We start from the raw sequence: 20452 nt of genomic DNA on the forward strand, positions 1-20452 counted from the left end.
GTCTTTGGGTGTGGGGTGTCTTTTTTGGTGGGTTCCAGTGTCCTCCTGTTGATGGTTGTTCAACAGCTAGTTGTGATTTTGGTGCTCTCGCAGGAGATGAGTGCATGTTCCTCTACTCCACCATCTTGAACTGGAACGCTACCTTCAATTTTATGTTTACAAAATTTTTTTCAGTGTTATTACTATTTTGGAGAAATTACGAACTTAGCAGCTTTACAGAAAAACAGTTTGCTTTCATGACAAGTTTTTGTAACTATTGTAGTCTACACTGAAGTCTCTGCCAGGTGCTGTTTTAAGTGACACACATATTACTTCATTATTTCATTTATGATGCTTTTTAAAGTATATATCTGGAAACGGTAGGCTTGTTAGATATTCTGAGAGGGAAAAAAATTCCATGGTCATAAATACTAAGTTTGAGAAAACACCAAGAACTGTAACCATGCCTTCCCCCATTGTGGGAATTCACAGTGCATATTACATTAAAGACCTTAAGAAGTCTTAGAGTAAAGATATTTATTTTACTGTGTAACCCAGAACTTCCCAAACTTATTTGACCATTGAACATTTTTTACAGTAATGTTTATTATATCCCTGTGTTACATAGTTTGGGAAACACTGCCGTAATTAAATACAATAATAATAGCAGCTAACATTTATTGGAGTTGGTGATGGACAGGGAGGCCTGGTGTGCTGTAGTCCATGGGATCACAAAGAGTTGGACACGACTGAGCGACTGAACTAACTGAACTGAACATTTATTGGTCACTGGCTATATACCTGGCACTATTCTAAGGACTTGTAAGTGATTTAACTTATTTAATTCTCACAATTAAGGTATGAAGTAAATATTATTCTCATTTTGCACTCAAGAAACTGAGGCATAGCAAGTTAAACTCATTTGCTTAATGCTATATAGCTAGTAAACAGAGGAAGTAGCATTTATTCCAGGCAGTCTGATTCCAGAGCCTGCCTTCCTGACTGCTGCAGAGTGCAGTCTCTTAGAGTGAAAGGGACATGTGTCAAAAGGAAGGTCTGTGTAGGAGTTGAGAAGAGGAAGAAACTTGTCTGAAGGGAATTTTGACAAATCCTTCAGGTGAGGGCCAGTTGAACATTGAAGGTTTTAGGTATTGAGAGATTCAAGGAAAGGACATTGCATTTAAAAAGAAGCCTTGGCGGGCAAAAGCACAGAGGCAGAATGTAAAGAGAACACAGATGGGAACAGTCCAGTTGGTAGCCAGGCTAAAGATGTGAAGGTGCACAGGTCAAGGTCAGAGATTCTGGGAACTTTCCCTCATCTCTTGTAGCCTTTGATTATCATCTTTTATTCATTTATTTACCAGAAACTTCTCTGTTGCTGTGTTCCTATCACTGCTATGAAGATAAAAAAACAGGGTCCCTATTCTCTTTGGAGCTTACACTTGGCGTGCAAGCAATCCAGAACTGTGGTCGCTGCAGTAGAGAGGTGGGAAAGCTGTGTTAGAAAGAGGGTGCAGAGCCTGTGAGTGGGCCTGAAGGTGGCCGAGAGGCCTCAGCAGACATGTGCTCAGCAGTGGGGCAGAGAAGGGGCAGGGGCAGAGGACGCTGCAGGCAGAGTGAAGAAGCTTGCACATGTTGTAGACTCCATGGCGTGCTTAATGAATATTTAGGATGCAGCGAGAACAAAAGGGTGGGACTGAGGAGAGTGGATGCTCTTGAGGTTGCTCAGGGCCCAGAGCACGAGGCTTTGTATCCCACAGAACAAGAGTTTGGATTTTTATCTTTGATTTTTTTTTTTTTTTTAGATTTTTATCTTTTATGTGATGGAGAGCCTTTAAAGAATTTGGGGGAAAGGAATGATATGCTCAGATTTGCATATTGGGAAGGTCTAATTGGAGCAGTGTAAGAGTTGATTGGAACAGGAGAGGTTAGAGGCAAAGTTCAGACCACAGGCAGCAAGTGTCAAATTAGGGAAGTAGCAGCAGGGATTGAGAGGAGTGAAGCAGATGTAAAATACATACAGAACATACAGAAGGTGAAATTGATGGGCTGCTGAATTCCTGATCGCAGGGATGATGGCAGAGGGAGGAACCATGTATGATGCCTGGGCTTTCTGCTAGGGCAGATAGATGTGTGCTCAGTTGCTCAGTCATGTCCTACTCTTTGCGACTGTAGCCCACCAGGCTCCTCTGTCCATGGGATTTTTTTAGGCAAGAATACAGGAGTGGGTTGCCATTTCCTCCTCCAGGAATCTGCCTAACCAGGGATCGAACCCACGTCTCCTCTGTCTCCTGCATTGTAGGCAGATTCTTTACCCACTGAACCATCAGGGAACCCAGATAGATGGTGGTACCATTTACTGGGAGAATATAAATAGGACACAGGTTTACAAGAGAAGATCCTTCCTTCAGTAAATATTTATTTAGAGCCACTTTTGTGGCAGGCACTGTGCTGTTTGGAGGATAAATCCAGGAAAGAAGATGGTTGCTACTCTTACTGTGGCCTCTGAATCTAGTAAGAGGGACACACAGGAAAAAGAATAAGCAAACACATTAAAACGATCTTAACAGGCCAACTTGGAGCCTGGACCCAAGTCATTATAAGAACAAGACCTAAACTTCTAAACAGTTGCAAAAGCAGGTGTAGGTCGCTGCTGCTCTTTGGGTCTCCTTTCCAACTGAGGAGCCACCTGGAGTCCCAGCCCGCTGGACTGGTCTTGCCCCTGCTCGCTTGCTATGTTCACGAGAAGGAGTTGACTTAAGTTCTGGGCTCCCAACACATGCTTTAGTTCAGTGACCTTGGCAGATGGTGCTGACTCATATCTGGCTAGAGTAGGAGATAAATGATAGGAGATGGTGAGTGGAGAGGGGTGAGATTTCTGGAGATGGTGCAGGTTCTGGTAATGTAGCTGGTGAATGCAGATGCTGGGGTAGAGGAGAGGAAAAGGTTAATGATGTGATTAGATCAGGAAAGCTTGTTGCTGGATGGGTCATCTGTTGGTTGTTAGCCTCAAAAATGATCATGGAAATGGGAGATGGGGAGGCTGTGAACCAGGTGTAAGGTGTTCATGCATGAGAGGGATTGGGAGGGTGTGGGTGAGTACGGAACGACAGATAATGGTTTGTTTGGTAGGAGCAAGAAGTAGGGAGGTAGAAATGATCTGTTAATGGCAATGGGGAGCAAGGAGGCCTCTCATCTCCAATTTCTTTTTTTTTTTAAATATTTATTTCTATTTATCTGTTTAGCTGTGCTGAGTCTTAGTTGCTGCACACAGAATCTTTAGCTGTGGCGTGTGAACTCTTAGCTGTGGCGTGTGGGATCCAGTTCCCCAACCAGGGTTTGAGGTTTGGTTAAGGAAAATCAGCCCCTGCTACAGAGAGCTTCAGGGGATATGAGAGGCACTGGGGACATCCAGGTTCATTGAAGGTAAGGAAATAGAGAGGAGTTTGAGTTTTAGAGGGGTTAAGATACAGGTGTCCCTGGTATATCCAAGGGTAAGAGTTCAGTAGGCATTTGTATCTGAGAGCTTAGAGCTGAGTCATCATGGTATTGTTGGTAGACAGGTCAGAATAAGTCATGTAAGACTGGCCAAGGAAAACACGAAGAGTGAGGAGAGAAGTGAGAACAGACTCCTGGGAAATACTAATTTAAAATGAATAGGCTGAGGAAGAGGAGTCAAAAACAAGCAGAGCTAGCTAAACAGGTAGAATGAAAAGAAGAGTGACTTTATAGATTTTAGAGAAGAGATTTTCAAGAAAGGAGTAGTCAAACATAATCATTTAGTCAGTAGTAGTATTTAAATGTGTGTGCCTATGCACATTGAGTACCGTCTCCCAGAGAGAGAGTACACTCTCTGAGGGGAGGGGGGGTGGTCTGTCCTCTTTCTCTCCCATCTTCTCTCGGGCAGCAGCACGGTCATGCACAGACAGTCTAGAGGAGGAAGGCAGGTGGGCAGCAGCTGCCCTGTAATCTCTCAGTTCTGTGCCCAGAGAGGACACTGCTGGTCAGTTCTAGAACCTTTCCTTATTAAGCCTGGGGATTAGCTTCAGAGGCTGCTTCAGACTGAGCTCCAGGCAACCACTACCAGTTCATCAAAGCAGGCACGGGAGTGAGTGAGAGTCAGTTTGATATTCCTCTCTTCTGTAGATATCAGAAATGCAAATATTTTGCTTTCTATCTTTCTGGTCTTTATTTTTATAAACAGTAATGCCATTATATATCAGTTTTTGCCTGTGATTCTTAATTTCCTTAATCGTGTATTGAAATACCTAATTTCAAACAACTGTCAGGCTACCCACTGCTGTAATCAGGTACCCAGAAGGGCTCCTGACCACTCTTTCTCCTCCTCTAACCTGCCAGCTTCCCTGCCTTCCTTCACCTAGGGCGTTACCTCTCTTCTCTGCGTTGGAATCCTTGCTGGCATCTCAGCAGCCAAAGGTTGTGAACTTGTCCAGTAAAAAGATAATTTAACTTAGCTCCGGGTAATAGAGGCCCCCTCCTCCTGATCTAGTACCATCTTTATTTATTTTATTGAAGTATATATTCCCTATAGAATGCACGGGTCTTAAATGTGCAGTTCAGTGGGTTTGACAATATGTCATAACTATTCAAAGCAAGATACAGAACATTTCCATTATTCCAGAAAGTTCCTTCCTAATTCCCAACTCTCTAAACTGAAATTTCTTGCCATCTAGGACTGTCCAGTCATCACAGGAGCATTATGTTCTTGTGGCGTTTCTAAGCCGTTGTACCCCTTTCTTCCTTGCAGGAGACCGAAGAGCCGATCGTAGAGTGTCAGGAGTGTGAAACGGAAGTCTCCCCTTCACAGACTGGCGGCTCCTCGGGTGACCTGGGGGACATCAGCTCCTTCTCCTCCAAGGCGTCCAGCTTACACCGCACGTCAAGTGGGACGAGCCTGTCTGCCATGCACAGCAGCGGCAGCTCAGGGAGAGGAGCCGGACAACTCAAAGGGAAAACCAGCGGGACAGAACCTGCCGAGTTTGCCTTGCCCAGCTCCCGAGGAGGCCCAGGAAAGCTGAGGTGCAGACAGGGTCTCCAGAGAGAGAGCCACCGCAGGGGCAGGGTTGCTGATGTGTTAATATCACGGGAAAAGGGGAGTCACGGAAAGTCCCCCCATCCTCCTAGGATCGATCAGCTCCTCTTCCACCCCTTTTCATTCCTCTCCTGTTTTGGGTTTGCATGGGAGGTAGGGTGGCGCCCTGTGGGAGGTAGACTTCCTGAGAAACTGTGGAAAACAGGTGAGGGGACCTCGGGAATGCTGGCCCAGGCTCCTGCCCCTCGCCCCCCACTTTCTGCAGCCTGTGGGTGTTTTGGTTGGGAGCACAGGAAGTTCGGGGTAGTGGCCCCAACCTGACACGTTCCCTAGCTTTTTGTTTTCCTCTACAGGTACCCAGAGCCTGAAGTACAAGAGAAGGCAGGGCAGGAGTGGATGTGCTGTTTTTGAGGGCAGCAGTAGGAAGCTTTGTCAGGAGGGTCTAGACTGGAGTGTAGAAGGATGCCCTTTACTTGGTATCCTAACTCCCGCTCCCAGCTAATTTGGTGGTGGGTGTGTGGACCAGCTTCCTGCTGCCCTGGAGGCTCAGCCTTGCTGGCCTGGCATGTAGTCTGAGGACCAAGGGGAGACTGTGAAGAAGGATCCGGTAGCAGGTGCTCTCAGACTAACCTGTCTTCATTCTCTAGTCCTAGAAAAGGGGTCAGTCAGACAGGGACGCCAGTGTGTGAGGAGGATGGTGATGCGGGCCTTGGCATCAGACAGGCAGGGAAGGCTCCAGTCACACCTCGTGGGCGCGGGCGAAGGGGCCGCCCGCCTTCTCGGACCACTGGAACCAGGTACCCGGGTAGTGTGAGATACACTAGTCTGTGACTTGTTCAGAAAAAAGGGAGTAGAGAGAAGAGAGGGGAGCAGAGAGTATGTGGGGTGTCAGGAGGGAGAAGAGGGGCCCACACTGACTGGGGAGTGGGCCGGGATCAGAGTGAGGCCCCTGAGACACCAGGCTTCTGCCTGCAATGGGGTTAGCAGTGAACGGGCTGGAGACAGAGGAGTGGGGAAATTGATAGATCCTACTGCTCTTGGCTCATTCTCACTGCCTTCGCCTGTCTCTTATCTCACTTTAGGGAAACAGCTGTGCCTGGCCCCTTGGGCATAGAGGACATTTCACCTAGCATGTCGCCGGACGATAAATCCTTCACCCGTATCGTGCCTCGAGCACCAGACTCCAGCAGACGGGCAGACTCGGGTGCTGGTGCTTTGCGTCGAAGCGACTCTCCCGAGATTCCATTCCAGACTGCTGCTGGCCCTTCAGATGGCTTAGATGCCTCCTCTCCAGGGAACAGCTTTGTAGGGCTGCGTGTTGTAGCCAAGTGGTCATCCAATGGCTATTTTTACTCTGGAAAAATCACACGAGATGTCGGAGCTGGGAAGTATAAGTTGCTCTTTGATGATGGGTACGAGTGTGATGTGTTGGGCAAAGACATCCTGCTGTGTGACCCCATCCCCCTGGACACGGAAGTGACCGCCCTCTCGGAGGATGAGTATTTCAGTGCAGGTACTGGAAGAAGCCAGAGCCCTCCTAACACGTCCGCGGCCCTCCACCACCAGCAGCACTCACTCCAGCCTCAGTGCTCTCCTGTGCCCTCCAGTCAGAAATTTCATTCCCGACACGGCCTACTCTCACCCCTGGCTGCTTTGTTGTTCTTTGTTCCCCTTGTTTATTTTTGAATAAACTCCATAGTTTGGAAAAAACGTATATACACACAGCATCTGCCACATGCAGGGTACTGATAGCATAGAGACGTCCCCTGTGCCCCTCAGCCAGCGTTCCCCTTTCCCTGTTGTCAACATTTTACGTTAACCTGGCACCTTTGTCAGGATGAAGACTACTTACTGCCTTGGCACTATACCATTAACTCAGTTCCTGACATGGATTTCACCAGCTTTTCCACGTCCTTTTTCTGTTCCAGGATCCAGTTCAGGATTCCTGTACTGCCTCTACTCCTCACACGTCTCTTGTTTTCGGATCTGTAACAATCTCTGAACCTTTTCTTGTTTTTCATGACCCTGACAGTTTTGAGGAGTACGTACTGGGTCAGGTGTTCTTTGACTGTCCTGCAGTTGGGGTTTGTCTGCTGTTTTCTCTTGGTTAGGTTGGCGTTAATGAGTTTCTGAAAAGAATGCCATGGCAGTGCATGCCCTTCTCATGGCGTTGTGTGTGGGACGGGGTGGGCGACAGCCAGAGGGTGTCTACCTTCCATGTGTCCATTCTTTGAATGTGTTGCCTCTTTTCTATGAGGTGATTTGGAGATACATGTTTCATTGAGTTTGTCATTTAAAAACATTCTTTAATGAGGGTTGTTTGGAACAGTGATTGGGTACAGTGGGCAAAAATGCATCAGTTGAAGTCTCTTCGGACTTTGTTGTGCTTGGACTCCTCAGTAGTTTGCTGTCTGCCGCTTTATTTCATTGTTAAACGAACCACCTCACCTTCTAATTCTGGGTAACACTTTAGCTTCACTTAGCACCAGTAGCACATGGATTGAGATCTTTTATGGCCTGTGACTTACATTGTTTGTGTCAAATGCATTTGTTCCTCTTCCCAGTGTAAAGCCTCTCTTGGAAGTCCATGTTAGGCCCTCTTAAGACAGAGCCGGTTCTCTATCCTGCGTGAATTGTGGCATTCAGGGGAAGGGGACTCTGGGTCCCATTTATCGAGGCTGTCTACTGGTGTTAGACTAGACCTCTTCATTAGTGTGAAGGGTATTCTTGACCTTGGCCTTCTTTGTGCTCTTGAGGATTTAGTGTGGTGATAGAGATTTAAGCCAGGAGATGAACAAGCAAGGGGAGAGCGAGTGACTCTGTGGCAGAGATAAGGAGAGAACCAAGGCCTGCTTTCTCCTTTTTTTGTTTCCCCCTTGGTACATGCTCTGGTTTTCTGTTAGCTCTTCATTCAAACACTGGCTAGCAGGAGAGAATACATTGATTTTTCTCTTCATAGGAATGAGAAAGTATTCACATTAGTGCCCTGTTTTTATATTTGTATTTATCTTTACATAGGTATCTTTTTCATAGCATTGGAAACAGGTCTTGCCCACGATCACACAGCTTGGTGGCAGCAGAATTAGGCCTAGACTCAGGTCTCCTGAATTCTAGCCCAGTGTGCTTTTGTGCCCCACACTGAGTTCCTTTTAGTCTGGAGGCCTTGTCTTTAGGTCCCAAATCAGAGCAAGATCAGAGAAGCAGATAATGGAGGAGAGGCAGGATTGATTTCCTTCCTTTCTCTGCTCTGTATTTCTACTTCGATTTTGCTACACAGACTCACGCTTTCTCTTGAAATGATGTCATCTTTCATCTGTGACTTAACTCAAGAATTATCACCCAGCCTCCAAACAAACGAAGAAGGAAAGGTTTAGTAAGTTATAATGGGACCATTAAGAAACCACATGCATTTCATTTTGAGAGCCATTTGAATTGCTAACAACCCATAAAGGCTGGCTTTAGGAAACTTAATTTTATAACTAGAGGGTTCCTGCTGCTGGCAACCTTCACGTTCCAATCCCTGAGTGGTGGTGGTGTGTGGACTTGATGGCTAGGAGTTTGCTCAGTCCTAACCTCAGCCCTCTCTTGGACCTCCTATGACTCCCTGATTCAGGCCTGCTCTGAATAGATGCCGAGCAGCCTAAACAAGCTGCTTTTATGTTTTTTTTCCCCCCTTCACCCAGGAGTGGTAAAAGGGCACAGGAAGGAGTCTGGAGAGCTGTACTACAGCATTGAAAAAGAGGGCCAAAGGAAGTGGTATAAGCGGATGGCTGTCATCTTGTCCTTGGAGCAAGGAAACAGGTTGAGAGAGCAGTATGGCCTGGGCCCGTATGAGGCAGTAACGCCCCTCACCAAGGCAGCAGACATCAGCTTAGGTAAGACCCTGGCTTCCTGAACTACTGCCAACGGACCCCTGGCCTGCTTGTGGGCAGAGTGGTGGCTTTTGAGCAGTTCATAAAGCTTCCCTCAGTCTTACTCCTTTGTGGTTTATGAGATGGAAACGAACTCTCATATTGGGAGCCACTGCATATCTCTTGTTTTCTTGCCAGGACCCAATAGTAAGTCCTCAGATTTTTCTGGCCTCCCCAGTTCTGTAAAGGACCAAACACACTTTAGTCATGGCAGAAGCTGAAACAGAAAATATGGTGGCCTTGGCAGAGGCTTCCTGCTCATGTGGGAGGTGGAGGAGAGGATGTGGTGGTTTTTAAATCAGGCTGCAATCGGCTTCTTAGAGGTCATGGCCTCAGACCATCATGGGAGATGACTTGCCTTTGGCTCATTGTATCGCAGACAATTTGGTGGAAGGAAAACGGAAACGGCGAAGTAACATCAACTCCCCAGCGACCCCCACCACTTCCAGCAGCAGCAGTACAACCCCGACCCGAAAGGTCACAGAGAGCCCTCGTGCTGCCACGGGGGTCCCCTCGGGCAAAAGAAAGCTTGTCACTTCTGAAGAGGAGCGGTCCCCTGCCAAGCGAGGCCGGAAATCTGCCACTGTGAAACCTGGTGAGTGCTCCCTTTTACCCCGTCCTCCCCTTTACCCTGTTCTCCCCCAGACCTCGGAATGCAGGGTCAGCTGCTGGAGAGGTGGGGCCTGGCACAAGCAGGGGCTCCTTCCTGATCACGCCCACCTCTCCGTCTCCCAGCAGAGCCCAGTCCGGTACCAGAAAGGAAGACAGGCTTTGATGGGAAACATCCCTCGATGCCTGTGTTGGTTCTGGGAGGGAGAAGAAATGTAATGGATTTTAGGCAGACTCACAGGAGGTGCAGTTTTTCTTGGACCTCTTCCTTTATCTGGCACTGTCTTCCTCTGGAAGCTCTGCTGCTCCCTCCCTTATGCTCAGGGCCCTCTGGCTTTCCCACATGTCCTATTAAAAGCTGGTACCTTAGCCTGTATCTCCCCTTTCTATACTAACCCCCAAACAACCCCTTTCCAGCCCCTCAAGCTGCATGTTTATAGAAGTTCAGTCCATCTGTTGTTTACTGGGTCTGTGCTGTGACCCAGCCGCGGCCTCTGTGGATGCTGGAGACACAGAGGCAGAGTCTGCAGTGTCTGCCCCAGGGCGCTGTCTTAGTCTAGCAAACTGAGGAGGTTGGTTGTCGTCGCATGTCCTGGTGCCTGGCACTTCTGTTTCCTGTGTCTTCTCCGTATCTAAATATCTCTGCTGTGTTTCAGGGTATGTAAGGCATGGAATTCAGTGCTTCATACATTTTACCTCATACAGTGTCTGTGAGTTACAGGTGCTGGAATTAATTTTCTAGTTGAAGAATCTAAGGCAGAATGTTGGTTTACTTCCCAAGGTGACACAGTCATCCAGAAATCAGACTTAGGCAGTCTGGCTGTGAAGTCCAGGCTTGTGCATGCTACATCAGACTGTTCTCTTGCTGCTGGTTTTGTTTTAGGGAGGCATAACCTGACTGTCATCTTAGCCTCCCAATGAGCCAGGATTCGGCTTCTCCATGCCAGGTATTTGCTTGTTTCCTCGAGGACTTCCTGGGGCACCAAGCATGGGTGTTCTGGGAGTCCTGGACTGGCCGGTTCACGTCCCACTCCCAGGTGTTGGAAACTGGTTGATACGGTTCTGTCGACATGTAAAAGCACTATACCAAGGATTCTGTGCACTGTTCTGGTGAGGGTCAGGGACGGGGGGGAGTATCTGCTGGGGACATTTCTTTTAAATGAACCCACCTTTTTAAAGGCTGCCTCAAAGCACTAGGCAGGGAATGTGGGCTGAAGGTTTCCAGTCATTTTTCACTTTTACTTTGTTAGAACCACCTTTTCTTCAGGTGACTTCAGAAGTTTTTGATTTGGCTCTATAAAAACAATGCTAGTTGGGAAAACAATGTATACATTGTTATGACTGTAAAATTTATTTATTTATTTATTTATTTTTTGTAAAATTTAAATACATAGAATTCCTCTGCACTGTTAAAAAAAATTTTTTTTTTTTGAGCCAAGTGGCATGGCTTGCGGGATCTTAGTTCCCCAACCAGGGATTGAAACCAGGCTCTTGGCAATGAATTCATGGAGTTCTAACCACTGGACTGCCCTCTGCCTTGTGAGTTTGTTTTCAGGTTGTTGGCCATAGGATGGGTCTTTGGTTAATAGCTCAAAAAAGTTCCGCAGGACATTGCCTGCCCACCCCGTTGTGTCCAGGCCATGGTCTGTACCCTGTGCCTCTGTCCTTGCCAGGTGCGGTGGGGGCAGGAGAGTTTGTGAGTCCCTGTGAGAGTGGCGACAACCTGGGTGAGCCCTCTGCCCTGGAAGAGCAGAGAGGGCCTCTGCCCCTCAACAAGACCTTGTTTCTGGGCTATGCCTTCCTCCTCACCATGGCCACGACCAGCGACAAGTTGGCTAGCCGCTCCAAATTGCCAGATGGTCCTGCAGGAAGCAGCGAGGAAGAGGAGGGTAAGGCCCTAAAGAAGCCCTGGGGGCTCTCACACCCATGTGCTCGTCCTTCCTTTCCATTCACTTTACAAACCATGTCGAGGAGGCAGGGCCCGTGGCAACTGGAGTCAGAGTCAGAGAAAACTAGTTTAACCCCGCTTGCTTTATGGTTTATAGACTACTCTCAGAGAACTTCTGTTAGCAGTTCCTCAAAATAGTCCTTGAGAGGCAGATGGGAGATAGGCCTTATCCATTTTACAGATGAGAAAACAAGCTAGGAGCAGTCAAATAATTGTTTTTTATCCACAGTAATGGTGGACTTGGGACTTAGAACTCCATTTTGTGCAGTACAGTCAGATTTCTGAATGCCCTGCCACCCTTCCCATTGGTTTTCTCTGGGCCCAAGAAGACATATGTGGGAATGAAGTTTGTTCCCTTGAGTCTGTGTGTCAGACTAGGGAGGGTGGGCTCAGGGTCCCAGGTGATTTCAGAGAAGCAGCCTCTAGGCCTTTTCACCTCTTGTACGTCTCTTCAGCCTTAAACCTTACACATTGCATCTGGGTTGTCTCTTAGGGTCTGAGTGAAGGCTGCAGTGGGGAGAGGTAAAAATTATTTAAACTGTCTAAAGAGTGTGTGACCTAGGTGAGAAAACTGGGCAGGTACAAACATACATTGTAATTAAGTGACAGCAGCACAGCACCCACGTGCGTCTGCTGAGGCTAACACTCCCAAGTGGAACGATGTTCTACAAGTTAGACCGCTCACTAACACTGGGCCTTGCAGGAGGGAAATCGAATTGGGGAACATGGTTATCAGAAGACAGCACCAGCTGCAGATCTGGGATTGGCACTTCAGGTGTGTGGCCGATTTTCCTAATTAACCAAAACTATATCTCACCAGCCACAGCTCTGTGGAGATCTGTATGGGGACATGGGGAAGGTGGTCAGGGAATTGCGGTTGAAGTGTATACTATCTGGAGATACATAAATGGTTATTAGTATTGAGGCTTTAGGGTGTGAGAGCACGTGTCCAGTTGAGGGGTTTCAAGAGTAAGTGTGATCCAGGCCTAGTTTTCCAGATAGAATTCAGGTATGTGAAGGGTTTCCTAGCCAAGGATTTAGTGTGATTTGGATTGTAAGTGATTGGGTGTGTCAGGGTATCAGAACCATGCTTGTGGTCTTGTTTTCTTTTGCTTTCACAATATTGCTGGACTCCAATCTTCATTCTCCAGCATGCTCCTAGCCCTTTCCTCGACTGGGACATCACAGTGCAGCTCTCCAGATGTTTTGTTGATTGATACAGAATGCCTAAGAAAACTTGCTTTGGTATGAGATGCAGACTGTCAGATTCCCTAAAAATCTGTGAGCCTGTGTGAGATCTTACAAACCTGAGAATTCCTTCCATCCCCTCTTGCAGATATATTAAATATTTTTAATCTCATTCTTATAAAGCATGAGTGAGGGATAGGTTTTGTCTCGAGGAGGAATTTGGACCTTTTTTTTAGAGGGAGCAGGCCATGTTCGTTGTGGAAAATGTAGTTACGATGAATGTCTGCTTTATGTTGCTCCTTTATCCTTACACATTGCTCCAGCAGTACCAGAATCTTTGATATTTTTGGTATATAGTATATTTTAGAGATTCCATGATCTCAGGAAGCAGGGGACATTTGTATTAGAACAGTCCTTTACTAATTAGCTTTTAAGAAACTATATGATATGTCTTGCAGATAACCAGGAATCTCTTTTATTTGTATCAGGAACTCAGTAAAATATTTGAATCCATCTTGTGAGACGTATTTAGTAATGAGTTAAGAATACGGCACCTGATCTCGTTAGGTGGCACATTATCAGGGACCCATCAGCTGCAGGGATTGACTTCAGAGTTAGGTACCTTCATCCTTGATTCAAATGATGCAGTAAAAATTGTTCATTTTAGCCTCTGACCAGGGCCACTCATCAAGTCAGAAATAAAATTAAATCCAAACTGAGAAAAGTTAGAAATGGACTGCTGAGGTAGGGTAATATTTGATTACACAAATGCAGGAAATATAGATGGGGATTAAAAGCTAAACAGGTCAGGACTAGAAACAGTTCTAGATAAGCAAACATAAAATAGAAGTCTTGAGAAAAATAAAGGACCTTGGGGGTCTTGGCAGTGACTCAGCAGTAGAGTGTTAGTGCCAAAAAGTGTGACATGATTTATTGATAAGGGCCAAGGGTGCCAGGGCAAAACTGAGAAATCGTCTTGCTGGATTCTGGGTTTCTTACAGCCAATTAGTTTCTAGTTTGAGTTTTCATTCTGACAAGAATATGGAGAATGCTCAATCAAGAAAAGAACAATGGAAGCAAATAGGCTGGTCAGTCAGACCTGAGCAGAGGCTTGGGTTTGGGGCCCCAGCACTGCCTGAGCAGCTCTGGCAGGGAGGGCCCCAAAGGGTGGGGCGGCCTCTGGTGGGGGGGTTCTGTTCCAGCAGGTTCTCCTTTGGGTATGAGTTGGGGGAGGGAGTGGTCCTGGCACTGAACTTTTTATACATTTGATTTTTTTATTTGTGATAAGTCCATTAGAACTTAAATTTCTCCAAACTCTAATTCAATAAAATCTCTAGTGTCTTTTTTTGTGTGTGTGTTATTTATATATGAGAAGAGCAGATGACAAGAAAAGTCTCAGATATTGGTCAAAAGAAGCAATTTCTAATTGCCTGGGGTCATTACAGCTTCAGCCTCATCTCTCATAACTGCTGCTTCACCCTCAAGAATGTAGAGCAGTCACTGATGTTCAGTGTCCTGAGCTACTTCAGGATCATCAAAAGTAGATAGTTTGCAATAAAAGGTTGAATTAGGCCCTTCTGGCTAACCTCCAGTTAATTATATTTTACAAACCCCATTTTCTTTGAGCATTTTGGTTTATCAGAGTTTTACTGGATAGGGAGTAAAATGTGGATGAAGGGCACATTTGAAGGCTTTATTATAAAAAGTGCTAATTGGCCATTCTTCATCTCCACAGAAGGCAGAATTAGAGGAAATAGGCTTAGTCTGCAAGAGAGATTAGGGCAGACAGAAGGAAGAACTTCCTGATAGTAAGGGTTACTCAGGCCGGAGGGCAGCAGGGTGGGGAGTGGGTGCGTTGGTCCCCAGGCGCGATCTTAGTGCAGAGACCTTCGCTGTTCTCAGGCCTAGGACCTGCCTCCATTTCTTATCTTCCCCACCCTTCCTGCTCCTGTCCCTTTTTTGAGCAGCATTTCATAGGCCTCGTGACAGGTCTTTCTGGCCCATGGGGAAGCCCTTTACCTGTTTTGGGGATACAGTATTGTGGAGATAACTGGGGAGTAGGAAAGAGGACAGTAAGAAGCAGTCAAAGTAGCAAATGAACCAACTGGTAGTGATTATTATCTTGGTTATGTTTTTTAATAGAATATTTAGAAATTCCTCCTTTCAACAAGCAGTACACAGAATGCCAGCTTCGAGCAGGAGCTGGCTACATTCTCGAAGACTTCAATGAAGCCCAGGTAAGGCGTTCCTTTGTGTAGCTTCCCAGGGGAGGCAGTAATGCAAGTCCACTTGCTGGACTGAGCAGCGGCTGGATGGTAGAGATTTTGGGAACTGAGACACTGCCAAAATGTTGTTGCATAAAATAGAACTTTTACTGTGTACAAGGAAGAGAAGTCAGAATCTTGGGTTACATTTAATAGCATTGGTTCTGTTGCTGGGACAAAAGCAGATGAAAATTTGTGTTTAACAGAAATCTTTTTCATGGTACTGGCTAAATACATGGGGTGTGGTTGTCCCTTGAGGACTTAGACCCCCAGAAAGCTGCAGGTGAGGCAGGAAGCTGCTTGGGTGAGAGAAGAGGCCTTGGGTAGGACAACAGACTCAGTCACATTTTGGATAGTATCGGGAGGTGTTCAACTCTGTATTCTGTGACTCATTAAGGAAGCTGTTAAGTGGCTTTCCATAGTCATCACCAGACCCATTGGTTGTGCCTTTTCTTCCAGTGTAACACAGCCTACCAGTGTCTCCTAATTGCGGATCAGCATTGTCGAACCCGGAAGTACTTCCTGTGCCTTGCCAGTGGGATTCCTTGTGTGTCTCATGTTTGGGTCCATGACAGCTGCCATGCCAACCAGCTCCAGAATTACCGCAATTACCTGCTGCCAGCTGGGTACAGCCTTGAGGAGCAAAGGATTCTGGATTGGTGAGTAGTTGTGAGCCTGTCTAGAACAGCAGACAGGAAGATAGCAAGCTTCCAGAGGGGGAGAATCTGTGGGAGAGTAAGTATTTCTAGAAACTGGAACAATCATAGGATACATGACAGAATTTGGGTTTGAGATTATTTTTGTAATTTAGTTTGTTTTCCTAGAGTATATGGCTAGGGACCTTTTTAAAAACGTGAGATTTTCATGTAGATTCAATATTCTCAACTTGTCAGGTGAGGGGACTGTTTTAAGCTTAAAAATATAGACCCAGGAATGTGATTTGACTGATTTTTGGGGCTCAGGATAAATCTGGAAATCAGAAGGGGTAGATTAGAAGGTCAGGATCCCGGAGAAGACACATCATTCAAAGAAAGAGGGAAGGGGGTGATGCCCTCAGCAGGGCTTTTGAAAGCATTCACATGTACCCGAGTCTCTCTGCAGAAAGGCTGTTGGATATTATTTATCGTGCTGTTTCTCCGACTCCTCCATAGGCAACCCCGTGAAAACCCTTTCCAGAATCTGAAGGTACTCTTGGTATCAGACCAACAGCAGAATTTCCTGGAGCTCTGGTCCGAGATCCTCATGACTGGGGGGGCAGCCTCTGTGAAGCAGCACCATTCAAGTGCCCATAACAAAGGTACCTGGAAAGTGTGTGTTGTTATTGAGCCAAGGATGTCCGTAGCTCTGAGGCCTGATGCTCTAAGTCTCAGGCCTGACAGAAACACACATAAAGTCAGTCTAAGAGAAGAAAAATAGTGCTTTCACGAGGTGAGCCACCATGAGTGAAGCACTGGGCTGTCGGTGTTCGTCTTGGTGTCCACTGTGTACTTGCTGAACAGAAGGCCAGCATACAGTGAGCACAGCTTTCCATTGTGCTTGTGAGCAGTGGCACCGTGTTTGACTTGAAGGGATTTAATTTGGGCAGAGTGGGATATACTGGTGAGAAGGCTTACCTGTCTTTTTACTGGAGGGCTAAATTGAGTCTCCTTTCCTCGTCCACCTTCCCCTGCAGATATTGCTTTAGGGGTGTTTGACGTGGTGGTGACGGACCCCTCGTGCCCAGCCTCGGTGCTGAAGTGTGCTGAAGCGTTGCAGCTCCCTGTGGTGTCACAAGAGTGGGTGATCCAGTGCCTCATTGTTGGGGAGAGGATTGGATTCAAGCAGCATCCAAAATATAAACACGATTATGTTTCTCACTAAGGATACTTGGTCTTACCGGTTTTATTCCCTGCTGTTGTGGCGATTGTGTTTTAACCAGGTTTTAAATGTGTCTTGTGTGTAATTGGATTCCTTGCATGGATCTTGTATATAGTTTTATTTGCTGGACTTTTATGATAAAATAAATGTTGAATCTCTTTGGTTGTAGTAACTGGGATTTCTTCATCCATTTCTTTGAGCTTAATCTCAGAACAAATAGCAAGACAAACAGTAACTTCTCTGCTGTTTTCAAGTGGACTTGTTTGCTGTAGGACAGTGGGCCAAGAAAAGACAGTGAATTTTTTATAGTTTTCTGTGGTATCACTGTCAGAAGATTAATCTGGGTTGTCTAAAATTCAGTACTTCCCAAAATCTGATTTTATAATAGGCGCAGATTATAGTTGTCCCAAAAGCTGAGTTGAATTGGGCACATATCTTAGTTTTCTGGCAGTGAAAAAGAAATCTCTTTAGAGTTGAATTTACTTACAGCTGACTTGTGGGTGCTATACTCTCAAAGCTAAAAAGGACCAGTTGTTGTGAATGGCTGGTGACTGTAAACTTGATGACTTGCTGCAAGGATAAACATGAGAAACAGTGATAACACTTGAAAATGTTAGCAGCTCTAGTCAGAGGTCAGAATTTTATTACTGTCACAGTCGGAAGCTGTTCCTTTTCTACTTCTAGCATCATCCCTGTTAAATGTCTTCTCATTCTCTAAATCAAGGCTTAAATCTCTAATACCTTTTTCCCCCCTGCCAAACAGTAAATATTTTAGGCTTTGTGGGCCATTTGGCGTGTCACTACTACTCACCTTTGCTATGATGGCGTGAGAGCAACCGTAGACAATAGGTAAGCAAATGAACGTGGCTGTGTGCCGATAAAACTTTATTTACAAAAACAGGCTGGCCATAGTATGCTAACCTGTGCTCCAGAGGCAGCAGTGGAAGGGTCATCTTTAGCTGACAGTTACAGGGAATAAACGTCTATATGTGGTAGAAGATGTAGGGATGGACAAGGGCCAGATTGAGTGGCTACACACTGAAGCCAGAATTATCTTTCAGTTTGGAGGCAGTTGTCCAATGCCTATTTATTTTGGCTGATACTGATATGAAGATTGATGGTTATTGGTGATGGCTGGGCTTATTACTCCTGTGGTTCTTCTAATAAGGGATAATCAGACCTGCATCTTTCAGTATTTGAAATCTTAACATTTTTTTTCCTTAAGGACCCTTTTTTCTTTGTTAAAAAAAATACATTGTCAGCAGCAGAATTACCTTCTTAACAGTCTGAAATAACTGGAAGTTACTGGTGGAATTCTTCAGGGTCACAGTTGAAGACCCTTAAGGATGGGAGACTCCATTTCAATTTCTGAAAGAGGAAAGGAGGTCTGTGGGGGAACCTAGCTCAGCTCGTGTTTTCTTGCTCAGTGGTAACAGCCAGCATTTGACCTATTTATAATTCCTTTTTCACATGAGCCATACAATGTTCTGAGCTGTGTAACTTACTGCTGTCTCTCGAAGCTTGAACAGTGCCCAGGCATGTAGTAGGTAACCTCCAACAGACGTTCCCAACGTAACAGACCTTGCCTGGTCAGCGGTGGGCCGAAGCTACAAGTCCTCCGTGGCGAGTTGAGAACTCCGCGGGGGTGGGGCAGAGGCCCCTCCCACACCGGAACCAGGGGAATGACCTGCACCCGTGGATGTTCAGTAATGGCTTCTAGGAGAGAAGTCCGAGCTTTTCCAGTAGCTGCAGATGTATGGAGGCCGGCGAGAGAAAGGGGATGTTTGTTTTGAATCTTCTGTCACAATGCAGTGGGATTACTTCAGGTTGTGGACCAGAAATTCTCACATCCCGAAACTACAGAAAGAAAAAAAGAGCTGCATCAAAATATCATGCATTCCTGAAATTTTCTTCAAAAAAGTACGAATTGGGGCAACCTGTGATCTAGACAATCTCATCTTAAAACTCTCTTTTTGCTAAAATCACTTAGGAATCTGCAAGTGCTTTTTTGAATGAGACAGACATTGGAGAAGCCACCTACCACTGAATCTATTAGATTTTTTTTATCACTATGATTTTTTAAAAGTTTAGAGTGTGAAGCAGTGGTTCCCTCCTTTCAGAAGCAAAAGCTCTGAGGGTCGAGGAGGCTGGGGGTATGGGGCATTAAGGCTGAGCAGCTGGCTCACGTCAGAACTGGGAACTGAAGCCATGCTGCCTCCCAGCACAGCAGTGTGCAACTTAGCCAAGAATTTAAAGTCCATCTCAGTGTCAGGAATTTAAGTATTTACTTAAACTTCTACTGGAAAATAATCTTTGCTGACGATCAGACACAGCCTTTTTCTTCTCCAAGCCTTGCTTTCTTTCTTTGGACTAGATAATGGCTCAAGTCTCCTTCCAACTTTGGAATTCTACAATTTGTTAAAAAGCCACACACAATCCACTGAGCACCCCAGAGGCGGTTGCTCTTACCTGCCCAGAGTGCCACCAGCCTGGGTGTAATATTTGTTATAATCTAGTCGTAAGAGTAGCTGAGCCAAATCCGAATTGATCTGATGATTGCGAACACTGGAGAGAATCTTGAACAGGAGTGAAGACTGACGGCTAAAACCCTGCAGAGAGAAGGGCTCAAGCTGTGTCACTCCTCTTAGATCTACCAGCTACCCATGTGGAGTGAAGGGGGCAAAGGGGATTCGTAGGAAAAGTCTTCCTGAAAATCCTACAGCACTAACTGGCCTGCCGACAGTCCCATTTCTTGACTCCAAAAATGACTTCTTTGTACTGAGTCCACAGAACACAGAATTTCCTATGAAAGTACTCTCATTCTCAGTAGGAATTTAGCAGCTAGCTTTAAATGAGTATATTCTGCTGTGTACTGGGCTGGCAAGAACCTGTGTTTTCAGATAACATAGACCTGCCTGTGCTACAGGCAGATAATTATAATCTCGCTGAAATAGGGGGTTTAGTTCAAGGAAATAAGGAGGTTGAATGTTAGAAAGCAGGAACAAAGCCAGTGTGTATCTGGTGGCTTCATAAACCATTTGGGGCTTAACTGCATTTGAACACCAAAGCAGCACATACATACCTGCTTCAAAAACTGATAGAACATTTTTTACCTTTGTATCTTGTTACTTGTGTGTGTGTATACTGGGGAAAAGACCGTGATCCCCCACGTGCAGAACCACCTGTGTCCCTTGGACAGGGCTGCACCCGGCCAGTGCCAGGCTGACTCACCTTTACCAGGATGCTGAGCTGGGCAGCCCCACGCTCATCCAGTGGGCCCAGGTTCTGACTGACCAGTGAGCAGAAGCTGTGGCAGAGATCTAAGATTTCATTCAGGCAGTGAAACACCTACCCAGGAAACAGTTGGCATTAGGAGAAAAAGAGAGACACATCTGTGAAAGATTCGGGACAGTAAGAGCTAACCTGTTCCCACCTTGTGGGCAAAGACCCTGCACGAAACCTCACCTGCGCCACAATAAATCCGTCGTCGTCTCTCGGACCCACAGGTGTGCGTCAGGCTGAGCTTCGCTTTGAGTGCTGCTCCCCGTGCCTGGGGCCCTCTGCTTGTACCCGTCCCTGTGGCGCCCCCTTCCCCACTGCAGCCCTTAGCAACCCCTTGCCTCCCTCTCTGTATTATGTGTAC

The 20452-nt window shown here is 46.2% G+C and overlaps 2 protein-coding genes across 12 annotated transcripts in view; one reads left to right on the forward strand and one right to left on the reverse strand.

Moving 5' to 3' along the window:
- TP53BP1 (tumor protein p53 binding protein 1) overlaps window positions 1-16981 on the forward strand; it is a 91472-nt gene extending 74491 nt beyond the window's left edge. For 7 of the 10 annotated variants that reach the window (XM_044933102.2, XM_044933103.1, XM_044933108.1 and 4 more), the window contains 10 exons: window positions 4748-5019; window positions 5680-5829; window positions 6115-6545; window positions 8716-8907; window positions 9323-9538; window positions 11226-11441; window positions 14831-14925; window positions 15412-15611; window positions 16104-16249; window positions 16625-16981. In XM_044933102.2, coding sequence (XP_044789037.1) covers window positions 4748-5019; window positions 5680-5829; window positions 6115-6545; window positions 8716-8907; window positions 9323-9538; window positions 11226-11441; window positions 14831-14925; window positions 15412-15611; window positions 16104-16249; window positions 16625-16812 — 2106 coding nt within the window. In that variant the 3' untranslated portion in view covers window positions 16813-16981. Of the gene's footprint in view, window positions 1-4747; window positions 5020-5679; window positions 5830-6114; window positions 6546-8715; window positions 8908-9322; window positions 9539-10435; window positions 10500-11225; window positions 11442-14830; window positions 14926-15411; window positions 15612-16103; window positions 16250-16624 lie in introns of those variants that run through there. The other 3 variants (XM_044933107.1, XM_044933105.1, XM_044933110.1) reach the window with 3 other exon arrangements.
- A 696-nt stretch (window positions 16982-17677) lies between these two features.
- TUBGCP4 (tubulin gamma complex associated protein 4) overlaps window positions 17678-20452 on the reverse strand; it is a 38227-nt gene continuing 35452 nt past the window's right edge. Inside the window, exons 16-18 of one of the 2 annotated variants that reach the window (XM_006072760.4) lie at window positions 20041-20157; window positions 19279-19418; window positions 17678-18666 (exon numbers count right to left, since the gene is read on the reverse strand). In XM_006072760.4, the coding sequence (XP_006072822.1) occupies window positions 18654-18666; window positions 19279-19418; window positions 20041-20157 (270 nt within the window). In that variant the 3' untranslated portion in view covers window positions 17678-18653. Of the gene's footprint in view, window positions 18667-19278; window positions 19419-20040; window positions 20158-20452 lie in introns of those variants that run through there. The other variant, XM_025271326.3, reaches the window with a different exon arrangement.

This window comes from Bubalus bubalis, chromosome 20 (genome assembly GCF_019923935.1).
Source record: "Bubalus bubalis isolate 160015118507 breed Murrah chromosome 20, NDDB_SH_1, whole genome shotgun sequence".
Lineage (NCBI taxonomy): Eukaryota > Metazoa > Chordata > Mammalia > Artiodactyla > Bovidae > Bubalus > Bubalus bubalis.